Source organism: Ictidomys tridecemlineatus, chromosome 1 (assembly GCF_052094955.1).
Source record: "Ictidomys tridecemlineatus isolate mIctTri1 chromosome 1, mIctTri1.hap1, whole genome shotgun sequence".
Classification (NCBI taxonomy): Eukaryota; Metazoa; Chordata; class Mammalia; order Rodentia; family Sciuridae; genus Ictidomys; species Ictidomys tridecemlineatus.
Genome location: NC_135477.1, coordinates 28,390,430 through 28,416,079, shown reverse-complemented (window position 1 = coordinate 28,416,079; position 25,650 = coordinate 28,390,430). Strand labels below are relative to the sequence as shown.

General features: G+C 51.6%; 1 protein-coding gene across 2 annotated transcripts; it reads right to left on the bottom strand.

Annotated features, from left to right (window-relative positions):
• On the bottom strand, nucleotides 1-25,650 carry Pyroxd2 (pyridine nucleotide-disulphide oxidoreductase domain 2). 2 transcript variants are annotated; one of them, XM_005335245.5, is made up of 16 exons: nucleotides 25,424-25,641; nucleotides 21,480-21,499; nucleotides 19,008-19,101; nucleotides 18,865-18,938; nucleotides 14,944-15,099; nucleotides 12,983-13,136; nucleotides 11,087-11,148; nucleotides 10,897-10,994; nucleotides 8,891-9,032; nucleotides 8,408-8,542; nucleotides 7,083-7,155; nucleotides 6,692-6,848; nucleotides 3,713-3,867; nucleotides 2,797-2,903; nucleotides 997-1,117; nucleotides 1-309 (listed from the first exon to the last, which is right to left on the bottom strand). In XM_005335245.5, the coding sequence occupies exons 1-16, from the start codon at nucleotides 25,548-25,550 to the stop codon at nucleotides 233-235; spliced, it is 1,752 nt and encodes a 583-aa protein (XP_005335302.2). In that variant the 5' UTR covers nucleotides 25,551-25,641; the 3' UTR covers nucleotides 1-232. The 2 variants fall into 2 exon arrangements, with proteins under 2 accessions (XP_005335302.2, XP_040128523.2); XM_040272589.2 differs by lacking the exon at nucleotides 1-309 and having other exon boundaries at nucleotides 1,105-1,242; nucleotides 25,424-25,650.

Below are 25,650 nucleotides of genomic sequence, written 5' to 3'. Positions count from 1 at the left end.
TTTGTATAAAACATTGTTTTTTTAATAAATCAAACCAGCTCATTCATGGAGGCATGGGGCACAGGTTAACTTGTGCTCCATGTAACTTGCACACTTCTTCTAAAATAATGGCTTGAGTCTTGTGAACTTGGCTGCCTTAAGCAGTGTCCACTGGAGCACAGCTTCCTGGGCAGCCCAGCCCAGGTCTGACAGAGAGGCTCAGGCTGAAGTTTCGTCCTGCATCAGAGTTGGTTCAGCGTCCCGCACTCTTGAGGTCCTGCAAGACTACGTGGGCTGCATTTCGTCCAGCGGCTCCCATCACACCTCCTCCTGGAACCGAAGCTTTTCTCAAAAAACCCAGCAGGGAGGGATGAGGCAGGGCGTACAGAGACCCTGGGACAACTGCTCCAAGAGACTCTGGGCTCCCTCCAGGCTTCCGGCCACAGCAGGGGAGGGGTAGGCTACAGTTCCCACAACCTCCCTCAGTCTGCTCTGCAGTCTGAATGCTACACTACCTGGTGAGACCCTTAGCAGGCAAATAAAAAATACCAGCATGAGGTTGGAGGGGGTGTGAGTAGAGCCCTTTCTAAGAGGCTGAGGCCCGCAGAGCTCAGAGAAGTGTCCGTAGGAAGCAGCAGCCTCATCCCAGCCAGTTAGCTTGAAGTGGCACAGGAAAGAATTTTAAAGTTGAGGAACTTTAGTCAGCTTTTCTGGTCTCATATATGGGCTGGGAATTTAGGGACATGGGTCTCCCTTAACACAAAACTGGAATTGGGCAAGATGCCTTCGGTGGGACACACTCTAAACCCAAGGAGCGGGCGGTGTGCGCTGAACTGAGGGTCGTGGACAGTCAGGCAGAGGCACCCTGTGTGCTCACCCTGCGCAGAGAATTCTGGACATGGGCCTGGCTTGCTGGGGTGGGGGGTGGGGGTCCACGTCCCCTCTCGCCCTCATCCTGCAGCCTCCTCCTCTTCCTGCAATCCCTCACAGCCCACACAGGGAAGTAGGATCACTCACCAGGATGGGCCCCACTTCCGCACAGATACAGGCCTTGGAGAGGGCAGCGGTAGCTGGAGTGCAGGGGCACCGGGCGGGCGAAGTAGAGCTGGTCCAGGGTCATGGCGCAGTGGAATATGTTCTGTGGAGGCAGGACCGTGGCCATTAACTTCCGAGTGCTGCCGTCTTTATTGCCCTGGTGAGGTTTCGTCCCTTCCCATGTTCTGAAAGGAAAGTCCTTCTCCTTCCAAGATATTTTCTTGGGTTCTTAAAAGTGCAGAAAGGGATGAGGATGAGAGAGGAAAAGCACGTGTCCTAGGGCTGGGGCTGAGGTTTTCCAGAGACATTTTTCAGGATAAAAGAAGGCCGGGGGGGGGGGCATCCTCAGAGGGCGAGGAAACTGAATGGGAAAGAAATGGGGGGTTGTAAGGGATTTTTCCTTAGACCATGAATCTCCCTCAGTATGTCTGAAAAATAGGAGCATTTGATTTGCCTGACTGCTGGCTGCTTCTGTGGGACCTCGTTTCTTAGACTAAGCCACCCTGGACTCCTGGGGTCCAGCTCCATCAGGATCACTATCAAAGACAGACCAGGGTCAATGGGACCCAGTGAGGTCCTGCTCCACCTGCCTGGGTCAGACCATCCCTGGGCTAGAAGTGGACAAGGCAAGGTTAGATGTGTCAGTCCTGGACAAGGACATCAACCCCTGCTGGAGATGCTGCTCCCGCTGCCCCTCACCATGCCCCAAGCTGAGCCATGCTCTCCCCCAAGTCTGTTCCTCTCCTCAGCCGCCAGGCTGGACCCTTGGCATCACCTCCGCCCTCTGCCTGCACCTCCTCAAGTGCACTGTCACCAAGGCCACAGAGCCCTACTTGCCCCGCGGCGTGCTCTCCCTCCCATTTCCTTCCTTCCGGCTGCCTGGCCATCTCCACTCTGCATCTGGACCAGCGCTGCCCAGGAAAATCCTGACGAGGGCCACACGGGTAATTTTAGATTTACTAGTAGCCACTGTTTAAGAGGTAAAAGCAAACTGGTCCATAATAGTAATGTTGATAATCTATCTTATTGATCTGAGTACTGTGGCATACACTTGTAATCCTGGCTACTCCAGCTGCTGAGACAGGAGGATCACAAGTTCAAGGCCAACCTCAGCAACTCAGCAAGACCCTGTCCTAAAACAAAGTAGAAGGAGGTGAGGTGTAGCTCAGTGGTAGAGTGCTTGCCTAGCATGTGGGAAGCCCTGGGTTCAATCCTCAGTAACTAAATAATAACAATGATAATTTTATTTAGCCTAATCCCAAATATCACCATTTTATTGTGCAATCAACATTAGGCACTAATGAGACAGTAGCATGGTTTTCCATGCTGTCTCTGCATTGTACAACTGCAGCAGATCTCACTTTGGCCTCACCACCGTTCTGTGTTCAATAGCCACCTGGGGTTGGTGGCTGCCATATTGAAGCTGATCTCCTAATTGGGCTCCCTGCCTCTGGCCTCTGGCATTTGATAAATTGAAGGGAAGTGCAAGGACGGGCTTCTTTAAGGAGGGAGCTCCTTCTGAAGAGAGTCAGATGGGAGAGGATGATGTGGATAAGGAGGCAGAAGGGCCATAACCCTGGTGGCCTTCTCAGGTGGCACCTATGTCTCTATGTCCCCATCCCTCCCCCATTCTCTGGGTCTGACCACTTCTCTGTCCCCTCTCAACCATGGTCTCTGCCACTATCCTCCCATATGAAGAAGGCCAAGTCGGGCCCAGGGGACAGAGCCACAAAGTGGGGTGCAGGAAGAGGAATATGATGAGAGACCCAGGCTTAGACTCACCCCTCCAGGAAGCCCAAAGATTCTCTCCAGATCAGGAGGTGTGAGGATGTCTCTGCCCACCACAGAGCCCTTGAAGCCAGGGGCATAGGCCTCGATGCAGTCCAACACTGGGTGTCCAGCGGCAGGGGAATGAGACGGTGTTGGGAAGAGGAGGAGGGAGGCGTTAGAGTTATACAGCTTGGAAAATCTACCAAAACTCATTAAATTGATGCTTAAAAGGGTTCATTTTATCCTACGCAAATTATACCTAATAAGTAAAAAAACAAAGCAAAACAAGAAACAGTCCACAGGTAAATAAAAAGTTCATCATAAAGGCCTATGGGTCTTAGCCGGCACAGGCCCCACTCTTTCCCCACTCCTTACCCAACCCCAGGGACTAAGCTGCTTGCCTCCTCTTTTTCACCTCTTTGCTCTGCTCAAGCTGTTTCTTTTGCTTGCAAACACCCTTTGCTCTCTGGCTAACTCCTATTCATCCTTTAAAGCCCAGTTCAAAAGTCCCTTCCTTTGCAAGTTTTTCTTTCTGGCTCAGGGCTTCCTCATTTTGTTCAATAAAATATATTGAACGATAGCGGTTGGTTTCTTTTTCTTTTCTTTTTTTTTTTTTAAAGAGAGAGAGAGTCTCTTAATATTCATTTTTAGTTTTCGGTGGACACAACATCTTTAATTTTTATTTTATTTTTATGTGGCTGAGGATCGAACCCGGATCCCGCCCGTGCTAGGCGGGCACTCTACCACTAAGCCACAATCCCAGCCTCACGGTCACCATGCTGACGTGAGCCTCCCTTGGGCCACCCTCTCTCCTCCTGGGACAGCACTTGCAGGTGTTCATCTTGAATGAGGCGGTCAGGAGGGGAGGGGTCTACTTGGTCACATGGCCAGCTGTCACCTGGAGGCTGGCTGGTGTGGCCCTCTTTACCTTTGTCTGCGTAGGCATTTCTCTCCTGCTCATCCCAGACCTTGCCTCCAGCCAGCGTGTAGGGCGTGTACTGTGTGAAGAGGGAGACGACGTGGCAGCCGGGGGGAGCCAGGGTGGGGTCCAGTGAGGAAGGGATGCAGAGCTCAATCATGGGCCTGCGATGCAGGGGAGGAGACGGTCAGGCTGAAGAGAAGGGGCTGGGGAGCCACTCTGAGATGAATTGGGACAAAATGAAGGCCCTGAGATGACACCAACGCGGGGCCCGCTGTCACTGGAAGGCCAGAGGGCTTATGTACCCAACCGGGTTTAGCAACCACCAGGGCCGTCTAGACCCCCCTGAGGAGCACCTCCAGCCCTAGCCCCAGCCCCTGCCAGGTCTCAGGCCCCCGAGTTGCTGGTCTGACCCAGCCCCCTCTAATGTGTGGCCTGTCATCTCCTTCCTTCCCCAGACACCTTGAACTCTAACCAGGGCCCCCCAACTCGATGTCTCCAGGGTCTGGACATACAGTGAGAACAAGAAGGTGCCAGGACCCAGACAGCAGGTCCCCAGGTGGCCTGGTTTCATCCTTTAAAGGATGAATAGGAGTTAGCCAGAGAGCAAAGGGCGTTTGCAAGCAAAAGAAACAGCTTGAGCAGAGCAAAGAGGTGAAAAAGAGGAGGCAAGCAGCTTAGTCTCTGGGGTTGGGTAAGGAGTGGGGAAAGAGTGGGGCCTGGGCCGGCTAAGACCCATAGGCCTTTATGATGAACTTTTTATTTACCTGTGGACTGTTTCTGACCAGAACCAGTTCCTGAGTTGGCCCAACAAACCAGAGCCGCTGAGGCTGCTCCAGCACCCAACCGTGGACTGTGAGCGACGTCCATCCCCAGCGCCTTTGCCTGAAACCATCACCTTTTCTACCCGGAGCCCATTTTCCCTCTGACCTCCCAAAACATCAGCCTTCCATATCTGAGGGTTCCATGGACTCACCAAACACAAGTTGAAAATACTAACAACAAACAAGACTTGCGTCTGTACTGAACACACAGGCTTCCCCCAATACAGTATAACAACTACTTGGATAGCATTTCACTGTATTGTGTATTATAACACATCTAGCTGGTGCAGTGGTGCACGCCTGTAATCCTAGTGGCTCCGGAGACTGAGGCAGGAGGATCACGAGTTCAAAGCCAGCCTCAGCAACGACAAGGCACTAAGCAACTCAGTGAGACCCTGTCTCTAAATAAAGTACAAAAAAGGGCTGGGGATGTGGCTCAGTGGTTGAGTGCCCCTGAGTTCAATTCCCTGTAACCCCCACACAAAAAAACATCTAGAGGTGATTTAAAGTACACAGAATGTGCATAGGTTATATGAAAATATTGCATCGTTGTACATAGGGACTTGAGCCTCTGGAGATTTCAGTCCCGTGGATGAGGAAGGGAAGTCCCGGAACCAGGTGCCCATGCATACCAACCTTGTGAGCATCCTTCAGGCCATCGGAAATGCCCCTCCTCCGCTTTCCCTCTGAACTTGGACATCTACCAGCATCTCCAGTGACCTTGTCCCAACCTCAACGTTGGTCTGATATCCTCTTAATACCCCTCCCCCAAGCCTCTCCCCTTTTCAATAAATGCAACCATAATTTTCTAATTGCCCTTCTTTTCACTCACACCCTATTTCTGTTCAACAGCAAGTCTCATCAACGAACCTTCAAAATATGACCAGAATCTGGCCACTTCTCATCACTTCCTTTGTTCCCACCCTGGTCCAAGCCACTGTCCCCTTTCCCTTGGATTCTGCACCAGTAATCAGTTGCAACAGATGCCCTCCCTTTTTCTCCACACAGTGGCCAGGACAGAGGTTATAAGTCAGGCTCAGCATAAACTTTCCTGGTGTGAAAGCCAGGAGCTGTGACAAGACCCAACAGGATGGAGTTGCTGCGGTTTTCAGCCCCTTCCCTCCCAGGTTCTTTCCCCAGTCACTCTGGCCTCATACTTCTGTCTCTAACACAGGAGCACACTCCTGCCCCAGGGCCTTTGCACCCCACCATGTGATTGCTTTTCTCCAGATACCCACAAAACCAGTATTCTAACTTCTTTCAGGTCTCTGCTCCAATATCACAGGAATTAGCCTTTTATATAGCAAACATTCCCCTCCCCTGCCTTTATTTTCTCCCTAGCACTTATCACCAGCATGTGATGCTGACTGTCTTGTCTCCCTCCAGTGAAAGGTCAGCAACTCAGGCAGAGGCCTTGTTGACTTTGTTTGCTGCTTTGTGCCCAGGTCCCTGAACCAAACCTGACACAGAATAGGGGCCTCAAAACATTTGCGAATGGGTAAACTTTGCCCTGCACCTTTCTCTTTAGCCCCATGTCTTCTTTACCTTATGTCACAATGTTTGTGTGGCCACTCATCATAAGCTTTGTGTCTGCTTCATACTCCAGTTCCCCCCGTGTGCCAAGTACCGAGCCTGGCACCCACAGATTTCAGCAAGCGTCCATTGCACAGTGGACAGGATGGAAGGGTGGGCCCACCTGCTCTGGTAGGATGGAGACTCAGCAGGGGCAGGAGATGGGAACACTTTTAGGGGTTTTGCATGAAGGCAGCTTATAAGACACAACACAGGACATGGAACAGGGTTCGGCAAATGGGTGCCCTCTGTTGGACGGAATCAGAAATCCTCCTTTTCTCTCCCAGAAAGCATTTTCTTCTGTTCTCCCAGCATAAATGCAGTCCTCTGGAGGACTATGCCCTTCCGCTAACCCGTCACACTCTTGGACATGGCCCACTCTTCACCCCAGCTGCCCTGGTCCACACTTTCTTGCCCGGGGTGCACTTCCTGTCCTTGGAACTCATGTATGGGTTGAGGCAGTTTCCAGGTCACTGGGAAGGTTCAGCCCCAGGTGGAAGAGATTGATCCCTGCTGCGTCTGAACAGTCACCCTCACCCCAGGTCCCTGTGTCAGACCCTCCAGGGGATGTAAAGTCCCGGGGGCCACCCACCTGTGAGACGGCAGGCCATTCATGGCGTCTTCAAAGGCCTGATGGAGGAGGAGGGTGTCTTCACAGTTCAGGTGGATGGAGCACTGGTGATGGGGCAGCGGCTGGCCCGTGGGAGTATTGGGTGCTGCCAGGAAGTTGGGCAACCTGTCCACAGCCACTGAGGGACCAAAGAGAGGGTCAGGCCCACCCACTCCAGGGTCCTTTCTCTAGAGCATCGCCATGCTTCCTCGAGTGGTGGATGGGGAGTCTGAAAGTGTTTCACCTTCAAACTAGGGGGCCAGGCTGGAGGGCAGGGCATGGAGGTGATGGTGTGGGTGGATTTTCCCAGACTTGAGGATTTCCCACCCAGAGAGCATGAAAAAACACAGTTCTGCAAACTGGTGCCTCTTACCATTGATCTTGGTAACAGGAGACTGGGTGTCCAGCTGAGCAATTCTCTCTGCAAACCCCTCTGGAAGCCACTCCTGGAAGGGGAAGTCTGTGAAAGGCCTCAGAGAGCGGCTATCTTCCTGCTCAGACTGGTCTTTCAACTTCTGCCTCTACAAACCCTCTTTATTCCTCAGCATTCAGTCAAAACCACCTCCTCTGCAAAGCCTTCCTGGATCCCCTTCCACTCACGCTCACCACCTCTCCTCTTCGCTCTGCCAGCTGTCCTGGGTACATAGCTCACACCTGGACGACATGGGCCAGGGTCAGCGTATGCATGCCTCTTTTCTCTCTGGTCTATAAGCTCTTGGAAGTCTTGATACCTAAGAATTGCCTTAAGATGTGTTGCACTGATCTTGGTGAAATGCTTTTAGTGAAAACACTTTTTTAAAAAGTGGTGCTGCCCCCAGGAACAGCCCAGTAATGGTTGGGAGCTCCAAGCTCATAAACACATTATCTTCTCTTTTGGGACAAGGGAAGTGTGGCCAATTTCAATACCTTCCCTAAATCCTCAGCCCCTGCTGTGTGCACACCCCTTTTCTATGTAACTTTGTAGCATTCCACTCTGGGCTGAACCTTGAGACTTGTTTTAAACAAAGTTATCAAATAAGATACAAAGTTATCAAACAACACCATGAGCATGATTGAGCTTGCTTGCTTTTGTCCTTGGCCAGATCCTGAGAACATGCCAGGACTGCTGTGCTGAAGTTTGAAAGACACATGAAATAGAGCTCAGTCACCCTGGTCATTCCAGCAGAAACCATCCTGGACTAGCCACAGCCAACCAGCTCCCAGGCACATGAACACGTCCATCCCCAGATCAACAGGGCTGACTGGCTGCCCCGCAGCTGACGGCGGGTGCACAAGCAAGCCCAGATCAGTTGAATTCAACCAAGAGACTGAATTCTCCAGATCTGCAAGATAATATTTATTCTTATATGCCCAGCATTAATATGGCAACAGATCTCTGACATAAGATAGTGAAATTAGAGTTGGTAAGAGGGGAGGAATTCAGAGAATAGGAAAGTTGTAGAAATAACTTTAGTTAGGAAGTCAGATCTGGGTTCCAGCACTGGCTCCTCCAATTTCCAGCTGCATGACCTAGGTCACCTCACCTCTCTGCTCTTCCTCCTCACCTCCCTGCTTGCTACCTGCCCATTACCTTCCCATTTCTCCAAATAAGGAGACTTGGCAAGTGCACCTCCTGCCCTAGACAGCTCCCCGCCTACAATTTCCTGTCCCTGTCTTGGCAGAGATCTCTACTCCTGTCCACCCAGCACCCTGCCTCACCTGTGGGGTCAGCTTCAGGAAGGTGATCTGCGGGGACGCGCTGGACAGCACCACTCTGCTCCTCACCTCCAGGCCGTCCTGCAGCACCACTCCTCGAACGTGGCCTTCGCCGTTCACCTGCACTCTAGCCACTGTCTGAAGCCCACCAGCAAGAGGTCCCAGAAACCCCCAGAAGGAAACGGCGTAGGATCAGGTGGGATTTCCACTGTCTGTACCGCTCCTGGGAGCTCCCAGCTTCCTCATCCCTGTCCCACCCTCCAAGTCTGCAGCTACTCAGGGAGCCTCCACCCCCCAACCCCCAGCTTTGCTGAATGTGGTTATTGACTGGTGAATCCAAAGGGTGGTCAGAGGAACTGGGACCTCAGTGACAAGCTCAGCCACTGACAGGCTACAGAACTGTCGTCTCTTGACTCTGAGCCCAGCTGTCCATTAGGGACTACCCGAATCTGAGGCCAACCAGAGGAGTGGGAGTGGGACCCTCACCTTCTCAGTGAAGATACTCGCTCCATGTGCAATGGCTGATCTTGCAATGGCCTCAGAGAGGGCACCCATGCCACCCTGGACGTAGCCCCAGGCACCCTGGATCCCCTCCAGGCCACCCATCACATGATGTAGCAGCACGTACCTGAGGGCAGAGCACAGGATCGGTGTTGGAGGTGAGGTCTCATCTCCCAAGTTTTAGATGCAAATATCTTTTCATACCTTCAGCCTCTCCTGCCCCCATCCAGTCCTTTCCATGAGACTTCAAATGAGTTTGGAAAAGCCCTTTGCCTTCTCATCTGTGTCCCTCTCCATGCAAATGTGTCTGCAGCAGAGCTTGATGCTGCCGGCATGGCAGCAATGCCCAAACCTGCCGCGCCAGCTCCTGAGCTCCGTACTGTGAGTAGCTACCTGCTGCTTCCTTGGCAGGCATCGCCTCTCCCCATTCCCCAAGCTGTTTCACCGTTTACACCCCCCACCCAGTAAACGGTGCTCTGTTTCCAACAGAAACCCAGGTGTCAACCTTGACCCTTGCCAGTCCCTCACCCTCTATATCCAATTCCACTTCTGTCAACTCTTCCTTCCAAGCAACTCTAGAGGCAACTGTGCCCCGGTGCCTCGCTCTTGTCTTCCTGAAACTGCCACAGGAGGGCCCCCAGGGGGATCGCCTTCTCCCCACATTTGCTCACTGCAGTCTCCTCCACGCAGGCAACCTCAGAACCAGCTGGTTCCCACCACTCCTCTCCTTTCAAAACTTCACCGGCTCATTGTTGCCCTTAGGGGAACACCCGCCTCATGAGGTGGCCTCAGGCCTCCCATCCTTGTCCTTCACCATGGTCCTGTGACCCACAGCCCCACTGAACGGAGCCTTGAGCTCTTCTGGTTCCTGGAGTGGAGCACTCTGCTCACCTGTCCAGCTGCTGCGGCTGGCCTGGAGCCTTTCCTCCCTCATGGTTTGTTTGGCTAATTCCTCCTTGTCCCCAGGTCTGGATCAGGCGTCTCATTTGGATCAGCTGGAGTTTCCCTGGGGGCCTCCTATCTTAACCCTCCTCCTCATCACTAGCCTGGGTCTCTCTCTGCCAACGGGGTTTCTGGTTGTTCACTTCCCCAGCACCTCGCACAGGCACGCGCTCCATCAGCGGTTGTTGAAAGAAAGAAGGAACCAGTAACTTCATGGCCCACTGAGCAGCCTCTAAGCCTCCCACAGACCCCCACCACCACTCCCCAGAGAAAAGGACAGGAATCCAGCTGGAGACTGATTGGCTGGCAGATTGCAGAGCTGGGCCAGGGTGCAGCAGCTGCCGCCAGCCCTCTTCTCCCTGGCCCGGGGGGAGTTGGGGCTGGCTCAATATGTGTTGAAAAGCTACTTCCGAGGGATGCTCTCATCCCTTGAGAGAAAAGCCACCTTGACAGCTTCTAGCTGCGTCTTCCGGTAAATTGGAAAGGCTGCACTTGGCAGTATCCTCCATTCCAACCCGTGCGCATGTGCACGCTCCTCCATTTCTACTCCTACAAGGGGATCCTTAGGTCAAACCATGACCACAGCCCTCACTGTGTGTGATGCCCCCCTTGGACTGGGCTGTAGGAATGTGCCCTGCTCAGAGAGGCAGCTTCCTGTCCATAGAAGGTGCCTGTGAGTGTCTTAGAGCCCAGGGAAAAGAGCATGGCCGGAGGGGAGAGAGGGAGAAAGAGAAGGAGGGAGAGGAAGGGAAGGGCGGGAGGCAGGAAGTATGTTGATATCCTTGGGAGGCCTTTCCTAGGGGAGCACAGAGTGGTAGCTAAGGGCTCTGCTAGTTACTAGCTGTGTGACTTTGCCTACGGCACTTCCCTTCTCTGAACCACAGATCTCGGATGGAGCTCTGAGGTTCACCGTGTGTGAGGTGCTTGGCTAAGTGCCTGGTTCCTGGTAGCTCCGTAAATGACAGCTCTGCTGTTCTGCCCTTGTCCTTCCTGCTGGCTCTCAGCAGAGCCTCCGCTTCCTCCCGCGGCCCTCCTCCCTCGTCCCTCACCCACTGCCCGGCGTGCGAGGACTTGTCATGGCTCCAATAACAGCATCCGTTGCTAGAGTGGCTTTCAGGGGCTCAGACTCAAACCACTGATCCAGCACCTGGATGAAGAACCGTGGGAGAAGCGCTCAGGGCCTGGCTGGCAGGAGAGGTCCCCGGAGGGCGGCGGGGCCTGAGGCTGGGAGCTGCTCACCTTGGTGATGGGAGCTGTGAACACCTGGTAGTACTGAGGAAGCTGAGCTCCCAGGGTGCGACCTGAAAGAGAGGAACCCCAAAACGTCAACAGAGATGGGCTATGAGGAAACACTCTGGTCTGGTCCCAGGCGATGGAAGGATGGCAGGAGACTGAGATCTGCCAACGGCAGGCAGTGCAGCGGGGTGGATGCCGGCTATGATTTCCTCCCTTACCAACTGCACGGCCTTGGACACAGGTTAACATCTCTGAACCTGTTCCTCCATCTGTAAAATGGGAGTCATGTCTCACACCATAAAAGGCTAGCTGAGGATTCAATGAGACAGGCAAAGCATTGGCAAGTTCAGGGGCACTGATTTTATTTAGCACTTAGTACTACTTAAAAAAAATTATCTTGTACCTTATTCTCTTATTTTGAACTCTGTAAGGCCCATACCCTAGGAGAGGACCATTCCTATGACCAATTCAGAGAGCCACTGGCCAATAGTACTTGAAGGCAGAGATCTTGGTCTTAGCTATTATGGTCCCTGTGTGCAGCTTGGTGTCTGACAATAGTAGTTGCTCAATAAATGTTTATTACCCAAATGTTTATTGTTCAAAACTCCTTGGGCTGGAAGTCTGAAAGGAACATCTACTTTTGGGGCATGTAGGGGTAGATTTTCTCTGTATCTACACTCTGATGTATAACTGCAGTTCCTTCTACCCACAAGCTGGTTTGACCTGAGCCTTGACTCCAGACTTATTCACATGATTTGCTTGGCCAATGGCATGTCTGTAGATGTGACACAGAGGCTTATAACAGGCCTGGGAACCAGGAATCAGCCCCATGTGGTCTTCCATTGATATAAGAATTGCGTACCCAGACTAGCATGTTGCTTCCATAAGGAGGATGAGACACCTGAGGCCCAGCTGCCCATGATGACCTGTCCCAGCCACAAGCACATGCATGAAATCAGACTGGATCAGCTGACCCAGCTGGGATGAGCTGAACCACACATGCCAGGGAGAAAAAAGGGTTATTTCTAAATGCATGCCACAGGGGTTTTATGGGCTTTTCCCCCTTGTGATCATAACTAACTGATTCAGTACTTTTCTAGGACACTGATGCTAACTATACTACTTGGTCTGTATATCCTACAGGGTCACAGTAAACAACAGCACACTCTGTGGACCGTCCCTTCTCATACCCATGGCAGACATTACTAATTCATCACAGAACTTCTCCTGGCTGCACTCAAACCTAGTATCCATCTTATGTGGAGACAGTTCTTTACATTCTCTTGGCCCCTCAATCTTACTCCAGCCATGGCAGGATAAGCACCCTGCAGCTTTGATCAGCTTCACACACTGAAACCCCAGCAGCACATGTCACCTCAGTCCTATAAAGTGTGCTGCTTCATTTATTCCCTGGGCTCCTTTGGTACTATGCCAGGTCACCCACTGACCTGGACATCCTAAGGGGCAGCCCTTGACCCTGGGGGACAGAGCCTGCTGGATAAATCTCTCTTCCTTCTCCAGGAATGGTCCTCAAATGCATTTCACAGAGGGTCCAGGCAGGTCCAGTGCCTCGTTGCCCATCGTGGTGGCCAGGGCAATGACACACCCTGGCAGTGGCTCTCCCTTGGTCCAGTTTCATTCCTCCTTTCCCCTAGTTTGGGGCCCTGGGGTCGCCTTTCTAAATCAGCTACTTGTATTTAGGCCTTTGTCTCAGGTTCTATTCTTAGGGCACATCAGCCTGAGATCTCAGTAAAGTGCTCGGGGCAGTCCTAATGGCCTTAACCCGCCACCACTGGCAGGCTGCCATGGCGGTTCAACCTTCTGTCCAGGCATCAAGAACATGACCTCTCCTCCGTGAAGGCTACTCCTCCTGCCCCGAAGCCTGCACTCGGGACTCACCAGCCTTCAGCAGGGGCTTGAGGGTGGACAGTGACTTGAGTCTCTGCAGCATGGAGCCGCGCTGTAAGGCCACGGTGTCCACTGGGGCTGCATCCAGCAGAGGGTCGATGGCTGATACCAAGCGATTCATGAACTCCTCGTATCTGGGAAAGGCCTGGGACAGAGATCTAGGTCAAGGCTCCACTGTGTGGAATCCCACGAGGATGTGGTTCTCACGCTCTGCCCCACACCATTCCCACATCGATGCTGCACTCCACAGAGGAGCCCGGATGCTTCCACAGGCCTCAGCCCCTGCTGCGGCTCAGCTCGGCTCCACTGGGTCCTCCCACTTCTAGGTCTGAGAGTTGAGGTCAGTGCCAGGTGGGCAGTAGGAGAGCCACCGAGGACAAGGTCAGTGTGGGCCAATACCAGCCACAGGAAGCTGGCAAGTTGCTCAGGGTCTGGGCTCTGTGATAAAACCACAAAGAAGCTTTGCTCTCTGTCCTTCTGTCCTTCCACATGTGACTGGTAGAAGTTAGACCTCTTCCCCAGAATCTCAGCATGCCGTCTATTCTCTCCTGGCCCATCAGACTGACATGTCGCTTCCTCACCTGCAGCAACACAGGCCTGCGTCCTCTTTCCTCACAGCTCCCACACGGAACCCATTGTTCACGGCCAGTTTCTAACTCCCACACTCCCTTCGCTGGACAGCAACAGGGCAGGGGCAGACGCCGGAGCCACCAGGGGCCTCCTCTTGATTCTCAGCCCAGAACTTTTAATTTGGGCTCAGCTGTACCCGTGGGCACACACACGAACTTTAAGTGTCACATAAAGAAAGGTTCCGTGTTGAGGAACATTTGAGAAGTCTTGATAAAAATGAAATTTAACACCCTTCTCTAGGACAGACCTTTAAGATGACAACTTGTAAAACCAGAAATCAGGCTCCTTAGGTTCCACAATGGGAAACAGGCCCTGGCCTCCTGCTTATGTGGTCATTAGAAGGCAGAGCCATCACCAGTGTCCTGCAGGCCCAGGGACCAGGCCTTGTGCTGACTCCTGTCTAGTGCATCTGAGGCGAGCAGGATTTGGAGGGTGGAGGCCATGGTCCTGAGCCCGCTGCACAAAAAGATCCAAGAGAAATACTCTGAAAAAGCTAAGTCCCCAGGAGATCCTGCTCCTCCACCAGATTTGGAAAGCACTGGTTGGAGAGATGTGCACTGGGCCTGTGGCCCGTGGTTCTCTAGATTTTACCCCGTGTTTCATGAAAGCCACAGAAAGCAACACACATGGATGGCATTCACCTAGGTTCTTATAAAAATGCCTCCACCAAGATGTGATTTAATGCTACACCTTTAGCTTGTATGCAGGATGAGTACAAAAGTGGCCAGAGTTCCTTTCTGTGTCCACGGAACCTGTCACACCAGGCTGTCCCATCATCTAGTGACTCACGTGAACAAGGCTGCCCAAGAATTCCTGGGCAGTAATCCCAAGAGACTGCACATTCTCTGGTGTGTGTGCTTCCTTCCCCAGACCTGCGCACCCTCATGGACGCTTTCTGCCTGGAGCGCCCGAGATGAAGCCAAATTGAACGATATTGACTCCAGCCCTCCTGACGCAGTCCAGTCGGTTCTGAGTGATCTCTGATCTGCCCGTTAGCCTCCATCGCGACTTTAACATGGATAACCACTTGGGTTACAAAGTACACCCACACACAGCAGGTGGAGACAGTCTGACCCCATACTGAGCACAGGCAGGTTCAAGAGCTGGCAGTGTCCACTGGTCTCAAATGCTATCCTCCGTCCCTTTCCTTCACAGCCTAAGATGACAGGCAAGTGCAGACTGGAGCCCTCCTCACGGAAGGCAAGGCAGCCCGTCTACTTGGACATTGCTCTAGGATGGCTCCAACCAGACCCATTTCCTTTCTAAAGCCCCCTCCAGGCTGGCGAGGGAGGAGGAGCCGGGTCTCTGGACACTGTCCTTACCTGGGCATCCTTCTGTGAGAACTGGGCAATTTGCTTCTGGTTTTGTGTCATGTCTGTTCCCAGAAGAAGGGATCTGGGCACGTTGCCCCCTGTGCCCTCTTCCAACATGGGGGTGAAGGAGTAGGGATTTCGGAGATGAAGCCTCAGTCCATGTTTCTGCAGAATACAAACAACGCAGGCAACATTTTAGAGGTCTGTGGTCTCCGTCCCTAGTCTCCTTTCTCCAACTGTGTTTGTGAGACAATTTAGGTGCCTGTGGGCAGGTTCCCAAGGTATGTGATCCTGGATCCCATTTTTTAAAAAAAAATATAGGTTTATAAAAGCCCTCTTGCTCAGGCACGCAAGAAGACCGTACGGTATCACACATGCACCATCTTGCCATACTGTACCACACCAGAGCACAGCACACCTCACCAATATGCCACACCAGAGCACAGTGCCCGCCACACTATGCCATACCTTGCTACACCAAGCTGCACCATATCTGCTTACCCTGTGCCAGAGGCAGTGCTGGGGTCTACAATTACTACCTCACAACAACTCTGGCGGTATTCTTATCCTCTTTGGTACAAATGCCATAACCAAGGCTCAGAGAAGTTAAATAACTTGTCTCAGGTCCCTGTAGGAGGCAGATCTGGGTTTCCAAACCACATCTCTGTGACTCCCAGGCCCTGGCTCTCAGCCCTAATCTATAACTGTCCCACTTCAGAAATAAATAATTAAAATTTAGAAAGACACAATAAAGCAATGGTTATGTGAAAATCCATAGGCACAAGGTAGATAAATTATTTACACCCAAAATTTTTATTTACTTTACAGACTCATTTACTCCAGGGTCACTTTAAATGGAAGTTGCCTTGATGCAGTTAAAATATGATTTGATTTAGAGGGGCTTGACCAGCACACAGAACTTTCTAAGAGCACATCTACTTCTCCATAGATACAACAAAGGGGCCTGGGCTACTAACACAGGCTTACCGTGGCCGCCATCTACAGACTTCTTTCTCTAGATCCACGGCCTGTCCCCTCACTTCTTTGAAGATCTCTGCTCAAGTGATCCTTATGAGCAAGGCCTCCCCTCACCATGCCAGCACTTCCTGTCCCATCTCCCTGCATTTTTTTTTCTCCAAAACACTTGTCAGCACATGGCTAATTATACATTCAATTTTTCTTCATCTCCCACAGTAGAATGAGGTCAGGGGCATTATCTGTCTTGCTCACTATTATGTCCACCAGGTATAGATTCAGTGTAGTCACTAAGTGTGCTGTTGACTTGAGTGGATGAAAACTTTATCTTGCAGGCAAAGTGTAGCTCCAGGAGACAGAAATGAGATCTGTGAGTAGAAGTATTAGGACAGTACATGGAAACTAGAACAGACCTTCCTGATCACTACAGCTGGTGTGGCTTCACACCAGAGACCTTCCAGATGGACAAGATCCCCAGGCATTGAGCATGCTGCCCAGGAGACTCTAAACATGGCCAGGAGTTTGGATTGGACACCTTTGGGTCCTTTCTAACATTAAGACAGAGAAATTTGATTCCGAGTTGGAGGAACTTCCAGCTTGGTGCTTCTTAATGTAGAGAACTTGACCCTAGAGGGCATCCTGAGTTCCTCTTCTTCCCTCCCCCTTGACTTCCTATCCACAGCCAAGTCTCATCAGCTCCATCTGCAGAAGTTGTCCACTTCCCTCTATGTCTGTTGCCCCTGGCCCAAGTCGCCATCTTGTGAATCACTGTAGGAGCTGCCTCAACCACCAACTGATCTTTCACAGGGTCATAAATCCCATACGCTCCTTCCTAATTAAATGCCTCCACTGGTTTCCCCCTGCACCTGGGTTAAATGCAGTCCCCTCGACACAGCCGCGGTAGTCACACACCTGCCTTCCTCTCAAGTCTGCCTTGGCCTGTCCACTCCCACTTCCCTCTGCCTAGAACTCTCTCTGGTCCACAAGGCACAAAGCTGGTGACTTCTTCACATTAGAATGTCAGTTCCCAGGTCCTGCTCACCAGTCTAGGCTGGGAGCTCCAGCCTGTCCCTATCACATGGCTTCACTTTCTTCCTGCCACTTACCTCTACCCGGAGTTCTCTTGGGTCCTTGTCTCCCTCCCTCGTTCACCCCACCCAGCCCACGCCTCCCAGGGCTTCTCCAGGGTGTGGCTCAGAGCAGGTGACTAGGAACACTGACTGGATGAAGGAATCCATCAACCCTCCACATAAGGGACCCGAGAGGAGCCCAGGAGTTATTTCAAGTGTAACTAATCAAAAATGAACATTATTTTTGACTGCCTCTAGGACACTCTTAAAAAATGGTATCTTCGGGGGCCTGGGGCTGTGGCTCAGTAGTAGAGCCTTGCACGTGTGAGGCCCTGGGTTCGATTCTCAGCACCACATAAAAATAAATAAAGGTATTGTGTCCACTACAACTAAATATTTTAAAAAAGGGTACCTTTGTTGTTCTTGATGGTTTTAATTCCATGGAGTTGAAATAAGAAGGGGAGCATTAAACAGCCATGAGATTATCTCCATGAGATTTTTTTTCAAGTATCCAGTTTTCTTTAAAAACAAGAATAAAACAAGAACAGACCACTTCCTCTGGTTAACCCATGAGTTTTCTCAGCAGGCCAGCTGTCCCAGGTGGGAACTGTTGGGAAGGTCAAGGTGTGTCTGAGACATCATGGACAAGGGGGATTTATAGGTTTGTTTCTCAAAGAAGTGTCTGGTGGCTTCCTCTTTCACAACAACCTGAGACTGCTACAAAAATGCCAGTTCCCAGGCCCCACGACTCCTACAGCACCAGGCCTCCGAGCAAGAACCCCTGGGCATCTCTGTTTCCCCTTTAGTTCCCCCGGTCATTCTTCTGGACATGTAGGGCCAAGAGTCCCACTTTAGGGAGATTTCCCAGAATAAAGCACCAGCAGAGGGAACAGAGCTGAGACCTATGGAAGGGAGGAAGGGAGGTCAGAAGTTGCCTCTGGTGCCCAACATCTGCCTCCATCAACTATAGGTACAGTCACAAACTGCCTCCAGTTGCAGTGTGGTGTGGGCTGAGGATCCCAGACACACCCTTGGGCCTTGGCTAAATTTATCCAGCGCTGGCCTGAGGGTGCTTACATTCTTTCTCTCAAGTAATAATTTCTTCATTTGGGTTTCTATGGTCACCAAATTCACAGAACTCCTCTACATGAACCAATTACAGAAGCCAAGGGGTGTAAACAGCGGCTGAGCATCTAATTAATTTTGAACTTTGAATTCAGAGCAAAGTTGGCACTGAAGTACACGGCAGCTGCCCGTACACATGACACCAAGGACCTTTTTCCCAAGGGGTGGGTGACAGAGGCACAAGCAGGTGGGAGCCAAGTCAGCCTCAGGAACTTGGTGGCTTATGAAACAGGCCATGAGAGGTGGAGTCTGTGAAGGGTAGTGGGCAGAGCTGGACAAGCCAGGGGAGAGTTCTCAGGATCTCCTCCAGATAGCCCAGGAACCAAAAGGGGTGAAAGTCCAGGTTCAACGTCCTGTTCATGCTGCCAGGCTCCAAAGTTTAATAAGGGTGGAAACACGGCCCAGTCTAAGGTGGCTTTGCAAACTCAGGAGCCCAAAGCTTTAGGCAGGTGATGCCAGAAGATGACAGGGACCAGGCTGAAAGTGCCACCATGTAGAACAAGGGCCTGATGCTGACAAAGCTCAGTCTTCAAATGAGGTCTGAGTTTTGTGTGAGATTTCTGAGTTTTTAGGACGTAGGGTGGGTGACACAATCTATGGCATGCAGCAGAAGATCCTGGGGGTGGCCCAACCCTGGGACAGAAGGAATCTCAGGCACTGGGAATCACCCTGGGCACAAGGTAGGGAGCCCCTGCCCCCTGTCAGGGAGATGAGAGGTGATCACAACCACCCATCCACCACGGCCACAGGGCTGTTCTACCTTCAGCTCCAGATCTGTGTAAATCTGTGGCCTCAGAAGGCTGAGGAGGTAGGATGCACGGGAGAACTTAAACCCTGGAACAAAATCAGAAAAACCAGTCACCAGCGGTCACTTCTCAGCCCCTCCCACCTCTTGGGGCTCACCTGGAATGATCTCCTCAGTGACTGCTGCACCCCCAATCACATGGCGCCTCTCGAAGACCGCCGTGTTCACCCCCAGTCTCTGCAGGTATGCTGCCTGGGGGTCACATAAGGCCCTCTCTCATCCCTCTGGAACATCCAAGATCCCTGGGGGCTGCCTCATGGTCTTGGGGTCCTCAGTGCAGAGCCAACACACTACCCTGTGGCTCATGCTGTTCAGACGTCTTCCAAGGCCTGCTTGCTTGCTCCTGCCCCTCCACATCCCAGCTGAAGGTGACCTTCTCTCCTTAGAAGGCTGGTGTCCTAGGAAATCTCGTCACATCCTACTTACCCTGTCCCAGATGTCCCTCTCCTCTAGGCCAGAGAAAGTCTCCTTCCCCTTACAAGCCCAGTGAGAGGTGGGCACAGTGAAGTTGAACTTGAGAATGTGAAACCAAACCCCAGGTTCAACTCTGCGTTCCCTTTCTGCTGGCTCAGCCTCAGTACCTGATCCATCCTGTCTCAGTTTCTACATGTGCAAAAATGGGGTTGATATTATAGGACTGACTCTACCTATCTCATAGGGCTGCTGCGAGGATTCCCTGAGCTGGTCCCTGGCCCAGGAGACACACAATAACTGAAGCTGTGTCTACAGCAGAACTTTATTGGGGGCAACAAATGATGCAAGGGTTTCTGTTACTTTTCTTCTCACATTTAGGGGGAAATCAATAAATATTTGCTGAACTGAGCTAATCCTGAGCCTACAATCCTACAGTGCTCGTCTTCCCACTACCTCTAATACCAAGGAATGGTGAAGTTCAGAAGTCACCATCCTTGGTTCACTGGGCAACTACGGGCCAGACATCAGATGCACCTTATTAAAGTCTCCACCATCTTGGAGATAGGCACAATGGTTCTCCCTTTTGTACAGATCAGAAAACTGAGGCTCTGTGTGGTTAAGCTTGAATCCAGCTCCCAGAGCATGACATCTGGAAGCTACCTTAACATGCAAGGGTAAGCCATGTTATTCTCCAATTAGACATAAGCTACTTCACAGAATGGCCTGAAATAATTACTGGGAGACTGTGATAAAATGAGATGGAGCAAGCTCTCCGCACAATTTTGTTTAAGTACAAACAAATCCAAGGTCTCTGTGTCATCCACAAAATATGAAATGCCCCTCTCTTGGCCAGTTTGAGTGACGGCTACTTTCTTACCAAATTTCAATGTCCTCATCTCAGTCTCTGCTCCCTACAGATAAGAGGTACTGGAGTTCCCAGTCAGAGGCTGTCCTTACTTTCTGACAGTGTCTAACCTACAAGGTGGGGCCTCTGACTCCAAATCCTTATTTTCTCAGGCCTTTTCCCAAGTCATCCAACCAAAGCTCAAATCCTCTATTAGGTTCTTTCTAACACCGTGCTGAGACACCCCACGGTTCTCCCTCACTGCCAAGAGAAATCAAGACGACTTGATTAAGCCCAGGTGCATTTCTGGTGGTCTTTGGCTGAAGGGCATTGACATTAGCCCTCCCTGGGCTGGAAACTTCCAATAGTAGGAGCTAGCATTCAGGTCAAGTTTTATGTGCCAGGTCCCTGCAGCACATTAACTATTGCCTTCACCAATGGCTTCTTGAGGGTCGGCACGGCTGTTCTCATTTTATGTGGCTCAGAGAGGCTGAGTGACTCACTTAAACCTTGACAGATAGAAAGTGACAGAGCTGGGAGACAAACCTGCACTTACATTAATATCAAATCAGTGTTTAAATTACTGATTGGTTGAGCTGCAAAGGGTCCCCTGTAGAATGTTCAGGTAAAACTGATAAGTTGTTTAAGGTATTAAGGTCCTACTGTAGTCCCTGGGCACCCCCTTTGGTGATACTTTAGAGCTGCCACTGCTTAAAGAAGAGGTTCCATATTTGTTTTATGGCCTTGAAGACTCTCAAAGGCCTCTTGGAAGTACCTGGACTCAGGGTTTAGAAGGGGAGCCCCAGAGTGACTCTGGCCTGGCAGAGCTTGGGATCTAGAAGACACCTGCTGGGTACATGAGCCCTGGCCTCTCTGCTAGGGAGCTCTTGCTGTCACTTGGAGATGCAGTAGCAGTGTGCTTCAGGTTGTGGGTCACCTGAACCTGTCCCAGCAAGGACTGCCCCCTAACCTGGAGTCAGAGGCCCCACCTGCCTCATGCTCCTGATCCCCAGGGTCCCACCTGCTCTCTCTATGCCAGATAGATGTTTCCCCACATTTTCACCAGCCTGCTTCTGAAGCTCCCTGACTCTTCCATAGGCCACGGGTGGGGTCCCAAGTATTATGGAAAGGACAGGAAAGGGAGCCCATGATATCCTCCCTGAGTGGCTGCAGATACACATTCAACCCAGCTCCTGGTCAGCACCAGAGCACGCTTCTTTCCTCTCTCCTGCCACCTGCTCGCTTCTCCCTGTGGCTGCTGAGAGCCACAGGCTCTAGGGTCAGTGCAGTGGGACCCAGGGAAGATACTCACAGCCACCAGCCCGTTGTGTCCTGCAATGAGAAGGGGGAGGGGAGGACAGATCACTGGTCAGCTGGCAGATGAACATCCCTTGAGGGAGAGGGGCCCAACTCTGCCCCACTCAGGTAGATCCCTGGTGGCCCCAACCACCCCACAGGGTGGAGCGATTTGCCTGATTTGCCCTGACTTGAAAGAAGTGCTGGCCCCTGGCTCTGTCGATGGCTCCATGCTGGAGTGAGGGTCAAGGAGAGTGTCAAGGTCACAAGGGCTTCCATCACTAGGCAAGGAGCAGGTGACCGAGGGAGCATCATAGTTCACATGGTGGGGACCGGAAGCAAAAGAAAGGTGGCCAGTACGCTTTTGCTCCTGGAATAACTGACCAGCCACCCAGGTGAGCACTGTTCAGGGGCAGAGTTGCTGTCAAGCGTGGCCTAAGAAGGCTTTATCCACACAGGATGTCAGTCTCATGCTCTAAAAATGAAGTTTGGATAGTTAAAAATGAAGTAATCAAACACACTCACTACTACGGGCGTGTGCCTCAGTGTTAGCTGGCTGGGGGAATTTGTTACCTTAGTTTTTTCTAAAAAGATTTCTAAAATCTTAGGAGGGCTGCCCCTGGCCATGAGCCCTGAATTTGGCTTTGGGATCTCATGTTCCCCACCAAGTGGGTGGTGAGTGCAGCTCTAAGTAGCTCAGAATCACCCGGCAAGAGTATGGATTCCCAGACCTCCCCTCCTCAGAGCGTCCTTCAGCAGGTCAGGGAGGGCACCTGTGTGCTAGAGCTGATTCCTCATTGGATCCCAGGTGATTCCCACCCAGGTGACCTCAGATCCACAGGTTGAGCACACAGGCCCTGGGGCCTGCCTCCTCCTTTCCCCACTCTTAGGAGGAAATGAGGCTGTTGATGAAGAATCACTTTCAGGCAGAGAACAGGCCCCAGTGGTTGTCGGCCAGCTCCTGTGACCCCCAGTCTATTCTCTCCTTGGTGATAGTCACCACTCTGAGTCTTTTAGATGTCAGTGGATGACCATGATCCCGAGCACCGACCTGAATCCAGTGTTGACTCAAATGAACTGCTCAGCTGTTAGCCTGGCAAATGTCCCTAACCAGGGGCAGCGATGGCCCATGTGATGCATCTCCTCATGGCTGAGTCAGTTGCTTTATGGAGGCCTCCCAGGATGTGAGGGGTCACAACTGCATTCTTACCATTCCTAGTGGAACCTGGGCTTTTCAACCCCCTTTGACTACGATCCACAGGAAGAATCTGACAACATGATTTGGCATATGCCACGTAAGTAAATGCATTTCTCAGGAAAAAGCTTTCATGTACTAATACTAACTCTCACTGTGTGATAAGCATGTGATGATCTATTTGTTATATTTCATTTTAAAAAGCACTGGAAAATTGCCATAAGAAAGTTTAAAAAATATGCTGGGACTTATAAATATTGCCTGAACCTGCAGTTTGAGAAGCCCTTCTCTTAATAAACAAAGCAAATTCAAGAAGGCAGGCTGTCCGGGGCTCAGCCTAGCTCTGCCATTGACAGAGAGGCATTTAGCAGCCAGGAGGTGAGGCAGAAAGGGTGCTGGGGATCTTGCCGCAGTGTGGGCAGGATGACCAATAATATCCATAAAGCACCTGGCCCTTCGAAGGCCCACAATAAATACAACAGCTGTTCGCCTTTAATTAGTGGTGCTCATCAATTCTGGAAAACTAATCAAGTCTTCCAGGCAACAGAGTCCAGTCCAGCGATGGCGTGTAAACTCCCAAGGGCACAGACCCAGAAGGATGAAGGCCCAGGAAGATCCAGCGTTCCAGAATTGCCCCCTCCCCCATCCTGGATGCATTCTCCTATGGCTTCAGATGACCTGTCCCCTTGAAGGGTCTTTTGCTGCAGGCTAAGGGAACCCCTAGCCACTTCTGGGGATCCTCAGATAGCAGGTGTGTGGGACTTAGATGAGCTGACCTGAGCACAGGCTCTGTGCTGCCGGCATCAGATTTGCTCAGCGTTGGTGGGCAGATGTGCTGATGGCTGGGAGCGCCCCCTCCCCCCTCGGCCAGCCCTAATCACCAGCTACAAAGCGCAGGTATCTGCATTGTAACAAGCTCCTCAGGGCATTCTTAGCTACAGGTAGTCAAATGACAAAACTGGGGTCTCTTTGAGGTGATGGCCAGGCATGACTTCAGGGACTCAGATATAACTCTCATCTCAGAAGATGCCGCTCTGCTCCTCACTCAGTTTGGAACACCCCTAAATCAGGTAACTGAAGCCACCTCACTGAGGCAGTCACACTGTGGGAGAGTCACCAAGGCAGCTGGCCCATGGGAGTCGGCAGGGGGGCTGTGACCAAGAGCTGAGGGGAGGAGAGGCTTTTGGGAGGCTCAGAGGACACAGAGCGCTTCCCGTGGGTGCTGGACTCCAGGAAGTTTGTGAGCCCACTATCAAACAGACCATTGCGAAAAACTGAATCCTATAAACTTCCTATTAAATATACTAAAAGTGATCGCAAAACTACTTAAAATCACCACTTTCATTTTGCTACACTGGCCTATAACTATGCTCTTGAGGTCACCTGCATCTACATGCCTGGATGTGGCCTGCTACTGTATGTCTCCCCTAAGTCACATTCGGTGACCTCCCAAGGGTGGGACAACATGGGAGGACTTATACATGGGACACGGCAGGGCTTGATCTACTGTGCTGTGGACTGGCAGGCTCAGGGAAAAGATGGGAAGATGCTAACAATGCAGCTGGAATTTAATGGAATGCTTGTCGGTGGCGTTACATTGGGAATAAACAGCACCAAACATGGAGAAGATAGATGTTCTTCCAGTATCAAAAAAAAATATTATCTGACCGAGCAAAGTCATTCCTGTTTTTGAAGAAGGAATGAAGCTGGGACATAAATCTTCACTGTTTCACTTTTTCCCCCCATTTTTGTTCTGCTCTTCAAAGTGAATGAAAACATCAAGCATCCCTTTCCAAGCTATGACCACTCCGGAACTGCGGCCACAGCTCGGCAATTGAGTTTGGCAAAAATCAGAGAGTACTGGATCAGAATCAATTGGCCACATGGACTTTTAATTAAGAGCACTGTCTTCTTGAATTTTAGAACTGTGTGCTACACATTTTTAAATTCAGTATTTGCAGTAAATGTGTGTATGTGAACATGTTCCCTGGAGAGCGGACGGAGGCTTTCACCAGCTCGTGGCTGCTCTTGGTAACAGACCAGGCCCAAGCAGAGAGCACCTTGGGACTGTGCCGAGCACGGAGCCTGGGCATCCTCTTTTTTTAGGCATCGCATTGAAATGAGCCCAGTTGGAAATAATGCCTTCAGGCCTTCTGAGAGTGTGAACAGGTCACCCAGTCACACAGCAGACTTGAGTACTCTGAGGCTAGGGGTCAGCAAAGTGTCACGGGACCACACAGCATGTCCCCAAATGTTTGAGAGGAAAACATGGCTGTCATCCTCTGTTGGACATACAGTAGGGTCTCTGGGATTCAGTTCTGTTTTTCTCTTAACTCCCCTTTGTGAAGTGATTCTGGTTTCCTTTGGGGATGGGTGACCTCAATGGTGAGGTAGTGGTGACATTTTGCTGTTGTCCCAGGGTTCTTTCTATTCAATGAACCATGATTTCCAAGAACGTGGTGAGAGCTAGCTCATTAGTTCATCTAGCTGGAGACAAGAGAAGCTTCTGCATTCACCTAATGCCACTCTAGGTGACAAGACTCAAGCCCAGAGAGGGCAAGAAATTTTTTCCTAGACCACACAGCAAGCCATCGGCAGAGCCAGCACTAGAACGGAGAGGCGCAGAGACCAGAAGGTCTTCCCTCACAGCCCCGGCTCTCATCCAAACTCGTGACCAGGTTGTGCCCAGAGTGAAGGGAGAAGTGGGGTTCTGCAAAAGGGCCTCTCCGGGCCTCTGGGCAGCGCTGCCTTCCCGCCTTCTTTACCTGCTCCTATCACCACCGCATCGTACTCGGGCTTCGGGCGTCCGCCAGCTTCCCAGTGAGCATGTCTCCAAGCGGGGCAGCGAGAGGCACCCCAGGCCCTACCGAGACCCCGGCCGCTCGCAGCCATTTCTGCCTCCAGGAACCCGCGGGCGGCCCGCCCTTCGCGCCGCCCCAGGCAGCGGGGGCAGTGGGGAGGCGGAGGGGAGGAGCGCCGCTGGCCCGGCCTC